Source organism: Typopeltis vanoorti, chromosome 4 (genome assembly GCF_054136105.1).
Source record: "Typopeltis vanoorti isolate ZY-2024b chromosome 4, IOZ_Tvanoo_1.0, whole genome shotgun sequence".
Classification (NCBI taxonomy): Eukaryota; Metazoa; Arthropoda; class Arachnida; order Uropygi; family Thelyphonidae; genus Typopeltis; species Typopeltis vanoorti.
In genome coordinates, this window is record NC_143552.1 from 79,572,592 (window position 1) to 79,578,591 (window position 6,000).

Below are 6,000 nucleotides of genomic sequence, written 5' to 3' on the forward strand. Positions count from 1 at the left end.
TTTGAGTTGTCGCTTATCTTATTTCATTTCTTTGTGCAATAATTATTATCGTATACATAAAGAGTTGTGATTGCTGGTGAATGCGCACGTGCTTCATTAATGGGTTTTTATCTTATTGGTTTAATTTAATCTCAATGGTTCATATGTGACATCTGCCTCTTGCTGTTAACAAATGGAACATTTCCTTAACTAATTAATTTTTTTTATGAGTCTTTAGATTAACAAGACTAAATTGAATTTTAAAAAAAAAATATTTAATTGAACGTGTATAACCTAATACAGTGATATAAAACTACAACAACACTTGCGTTTTTCTTTTAACGAATGCACATTATTTTCATCCTATCTTTCCATGAAATGAAACACAATGAACAACATTTCTGCTACTGAGAATGATGTAACTGAACGTACTCACGTAACCCTATTAGCTAAACGGATACTACTGCATGTCCGTGCCTGCAAACAAAGGTTATCTTCCGCATGTCACTGACCTAATGCTCAACTGCACACAGCACACAGAGAGCAGGGACCTTGTGAGCAAAGCTGTGCTACCAGACTAGTAGTTTCGCTTTATTTCGCTTTCACTACCTTGGAAAGCAACTCAAAACGGGTAATACTTTACTGCAGCCAGAAGGGGAAGACAGAAGTCACTTGTAAATGGATGTTTCGTGATTATAGGCAAAAAAAAAAAAAATCAAGGATGCACCCTATTATTAAATGTTGTCCTGGACTTACTGAAGGCTTGCTTTCTACACGTGCGTGTTTGCAATTTATTGCAGGATTAGAATAAACGTACTTTCATCCTGCAATTTATTTCAAGTTTACAATAAATACACTTATCCTGTCTAAATATATAATTTTATGTTGTCAATTTATACACTGTTTTAAGATTTGACATCAAAATATAACGAACAAGTGGCACAAAAATATTATTATTATTATTATATAGGCACATATATTATTGTGTAATATATGTGCCACCACACATGTCATATTTTACTTTGAACTCATTCACCGCTCTCCAAATAAAAAATGTCCTCAAGCCCTTGCCGGCTAGACTTACTTGATTTCCAGGGATGATCTCTAGTTTTCACCACACTAGTCGTGCACTGAAAAATTTTCTCTGTATCAATGTTATAAAACCCTTTAAGTACACATATGCTTCCATCATATCCCTCCTTTTCAGGTTATTAATCAATTTCTGTAATCCACAACTATTCAGTCTATTCTGATATGCAGCATTCCATAGACCTGTCACTATCTTGGTTACTCGCCTCTGGATCTGTTCCGCATCTTTCACATCACTGAAAAACTTAGATCACCATATCTGTGCCGTACGGATAGGATCTTATCAAGGCCTTATTAAGAGGTATAATAAACTTCTTCTAGTTTAATTATTATTGAAGAACACGCTGACAATATTCAAGTAATCTTATGAGCAATTTTACCTCGTAGGATTATTCTGTTCGCGACGTGATTCACAATAACAAGGTTATGTGATAATGATAAATAACATAAAATTTTCTAGAAAGTGATATAAATGCTATTTGTATAACATACTTTATCTATAAAAGATTTTTTTTTTTTTTTGAATAAAGCGCTTTAGTTATTTTCAAACAATGAAAATTTATATAAAAATAACATATTTCCCATTGAAATACTGAATTATACAAGCTGTTGATAATGTGGTTCACAGATAATGTTTAAATGAACATGAGCCATAGTTTAAGAGAATGAGATAATTCACTATCTTGAATGAGGATAAACTCCACAATTTCAAATTCTTGAAATCTACGTGTATAATAATAGCCTCAGATAGATATTTTCTTGGCTGTTACCAGGTCTCAATAAATATTATTCAAAACGGTATCAGATGGAAAAGGTATTTTTCGGGAAAATTTAACTTTCCTTCTAGATAGAACAGCCCAAGCGCACATTTGATAGACATAACATACACATTAAATTCTCATTCCCTTAGTTTTTTTCAGCATTAATCCAACTAAGTACAAACTGTGCAATAATGATTATTCTCTACTTGACTTGGCTAATTCAAATCAACCTAATATAAATACTGGTAGAAAATATATTTTCTGTTTAAAAATATGATTCTTTAATTATTAAGCATTATGAGATTTGATAACGATTGGACTTGTCGACCGGAGATATCTATATCCACGAATTAATCAATAATTAATTATAATGATACAATTAATCATTTATATTGGATTATATGATACAATGATAATGTTTAGAAAAACACATTAGAGGCATACAGAAATTTTAAAGAAAGAGGTGGGTCTATACTATTGTTTTTGAGGAGAAAGAATTAATATGATAGCATCATAACTACGCCATCACTGGTTCCAGTTTTTTTTGCTAGTATAGATATTTTATGGGAAAATGGTGCTTATACTAGTGTAAAAATCTTTGATTTCCTTCAGTAATAACGAACCAGGAGTAGTGTGGATGCTGTAGCTTTGCAAGAGGACTTGAATACACTGTCTGAATGGGTAAATAAGTGGGGATGTCAATTCAATGTCTCAAAGTGTAAGGTTTTGAAATTTGGGAAGCAGAGATGGGATGTAAAGTACACAATCGGTGCGAATATCTTGGAAGAGGTAGAGGAAATGAGAAATCTGGGAGTGATTGTAGACAAGGACCTAAAATTTTGGGGACATGTTACTAAAATAGTGAAGACAACACAGCGGATAATGGGAATGATGCGGAGGACATTGACTTGTAGAAGTAAGGATGTTATGGTTTCTTTGTATAAGGCTTTGATCAGGCCACATATGGATTACTGTGCACAGATCTGGTCACCTGGTTTTCAAAAAGATGAAATTGCGTTGGAAAAAGTTCAGAGGCGATTGACTAAGGTGGTTTCTGGTCTCTGGAATGTAGAGTATGAAGACAGATTGACAAAATGCAATTTGCAGAAATTGGTGGATAGAAGGAGGAGGAGGGGGGGATATGATTGAGACATATAAGCTGTTGAGTGGTTATTACCAGATTAACGTCGGGGAGGTTTTGCACAGAATGGGTGAGGATAGCAGGAGAACAAGAGGTCATTCCTGGAAGCTGTATAAGGAGGGTGTGAGCAAGGGAGTGAGGAGCAGGTTTTTTGCATGGAGAGTGGTGAGTGATTGGAATGCTTTGCCCGAGAGTGTGGTGTGTGCAGAGACAGTGAATATATTTAAGGCACAGTATGATAAACTGTGTGTATAACAGTGGACTTCCCACGATGAGTCTTTGACTCCATGGAGGATTTTATAATAATAATAATAATAATAATAACCAGTTATTGTTATTGATGAATTACAGCAGAAACAACTTGAGCCATTAGTTTCCAAATTTCATAATCATTTCCTTTTGTAATGAAAAAGTTCGACGTGCCCCCTTCTTCAGGAAATACTTATCGCAAATATTTAGCGTAGCAGTAGTATGTCTTTTATTATACACAGCAGCACATGAATAACGTTAAAAAATTGACTCAAATTGACTTCAAAAAATTGAAGTTCGCTTCGCACACACTTTGGAAACCTAGGACAAGCTATGAGGTTAGTGTATTATGCTTTTTAATTGTGAATGAGATTATGACTTATGACTATGAGATAAAAAAAAACAAAAAACGGTTTTACTGAGCAAAGAAGAAGCAAAAAAAAACGGTCTCTGCCTTTCTTTTATTGTTCTTTCTAATAGTCAAGAACTGCAATGTCTCAGCTACTTGTATGGGAACTGTTTGTCGAAATGAAGTGCTACAAGTTGCGCCTATTGCAAGGAATGAAACCCAAATATAAAGTGAAGCGATTCAAATTTTTCTCCGTGATTATGAAAATTAATGATGATAATATTGCTGATGCCGTTATTTTTATCCGAAGCCCTGTTTCATTTGTCAAAAAGAGTTAATCAGCATATCAGCCAATGATAAATGAGTCTGTTATTGTATTTTTCAAATGTATTACAAATATAAATACATTTGAAATATAACTTGAAGACCTTAGCAACATATTTCTGCTACGATAAGACGGACACACCTCCATTAATTGAAGTGGCCTACTTGATCAGCAAATTAGTCATAGTGGACTAATGCTATAGCCCAGAGATACCAAGTGTGGGTTGCGAGCTGATTTTGGGTCGGTCGCGTAAAATATTAAAATATTAGAGTAGTTTACATGTTCATTAGGCAATGATAGGATTTAAAAGCAAATTTCGAAATAAACTTCAATTATCAAATACCTTGCGTCTGAAAATAACACATATCAACGTAGACATCAAAGAGGACATCATCAAAAATAGAAAACAACCATTCTTCACATAGACCTCATTATGTATCTGATTAATAAATTTATATATTAATGAAGTATTCAATAAAAAAAATGTAAAAGTAGTAGAACGATATTTTTTATTCAAACCCCCCCCCCTCTTCCTTTTAAAATATGCATTACAAGCGAGTGGGTCGCGAAAAATTATTGTTTTCGAAAGTGGATCTCGACGCATGAAAGTTTGGGAAGCCCTACAGTATATACTTGATATATTGCTCGTAAACATTCGTATATAAAACACTACAAGGTGTGATTTTAAAGTGTAAGTTTTATTTCTGTTTTTAATTTTGTTAAATTAAATTTATAAAAATGTTTCAACGTAGAAAGATCATTTCTAATGAACAATTATTTATCTCTTTTTTTTAAAATGATTTTTTTAAAATTATTTTTCAGGCAGCAGAACAACACATTGTTGACGATTTTGTTCTGACGTCGGGACTCGAACCTCGTTTATTTTATCAGTACCGAACACGTGGCGACCATCCATTAACTCTTCGCTTGGAAGATTCTGGTTCAGTAACTGTGGGCAAACTAGCCGCAATCATCGAACCCAATATTATAGCCAAGAACGGACTGGTACATCGAATTTCCAGATTTCTGCACATATTAAATTAGAAATCTGATCAGAAAATTATTGTGCAACTTATTATTTAAACTAAAGGAGATGTTGTAGACTTTGTCCTTCAACTCAAAAAGGACAAAAATAATATTTACCATCTTTCTACAATAATGACAGTTTAAAGAAAACTTGAATGAGGCAGTTAAAAAGATATGACCTCTTCCTCATACTAAATGATGAAGTCACCGAACACTGTTTGGACCTCTTCACTGATTAGTTATATTTTCATTATACCTTCCATCCCAATCTGCATTTATTACCATGTGGTGTGCCATATGATGAAACATTTTACCAAAACGGATTTGTTTAATGTGTTGAATCCGAAATCTACACGACTAAAAGACTTAGATAAAAAAAAAATAAATAAATAAAGATAAATAAGTAAATTTATTTCTCTGAACCATTTAACCTTGCTTGTCATGTATATAATAGATAAAATTGTTTGACAATGGTCAAAATATTATTAGGATAATAGATCAAAGATTATATTATCTATAATCTCTGATAACATTAATGTACTAAAACCGTTGTACGTTTGCATTTAATATGAATTATTGGAATAATAAATGAGTAAAAAGTATTGATTAAGAGTTATAGTTTTTAAATATTTATTTATTTTACTAATAATAATAACAAAATAATTTCGCTACGATTAATGAATCAGCAAAACATGAAATAACACCGATTATTCAGAGTAACCTTTCTGGCGCAATGCCTAATATGATAAGTTGCATAAGTGTCGTTTACTTTAAGACTTAATATTTCGCATTTTCTTCATACCTTTGTGGTCTCTTGCTGCATTTTTATTTTTAATTTGTTCCCTTTTAGGATCCATAATGCTACAACTATTTCATCGTTTCTTTCTCCCCAATTTCCTATGCACGTGTAGAAATATCTACGATTACATAAAAATCCACTGTGAGGTGGCACTTAGATGAACCTAATAAAGGCTCTTAGAGAACTCAAGCGGAGAAAAATTTTCAAGATCTCAAAAGTTGCATTAAAAACTTGTTACGAAAGGGAGGGGGAGATGAGAGAATAGGCTATTCCCCTGTTTAC

At 33.0% G+C, this 6,000-nt stretch overlaps 1 protein-coding gene across 1 annotated transcript in view; it reads left to right on the forward strand.

The window, feature by feature from the left end:
* The window catches only part of LOC150107436 (transforming growth factor-beta-induced protein ig-h3-like), a 66,367-nt gene extending 60,836 nt beyond the window's left edge, over positions 1 to 5,531 (forward strand). The window contains exon 12 of the mRNA XM_090391295.1: positions 4,716 to 5,531. Coding sequence (XP_090247421.1) covers positions 4,716 to 4,937 — 222 coding nt within the window. The 3' untranslated portion in view covers positions 4,938 to 5,531. The remainder of the gene's footprint in view (positions 1 to 4,715) is intronic.
* Positions 5,532 to 6,000: the final 469 nt, after the last annotated feature.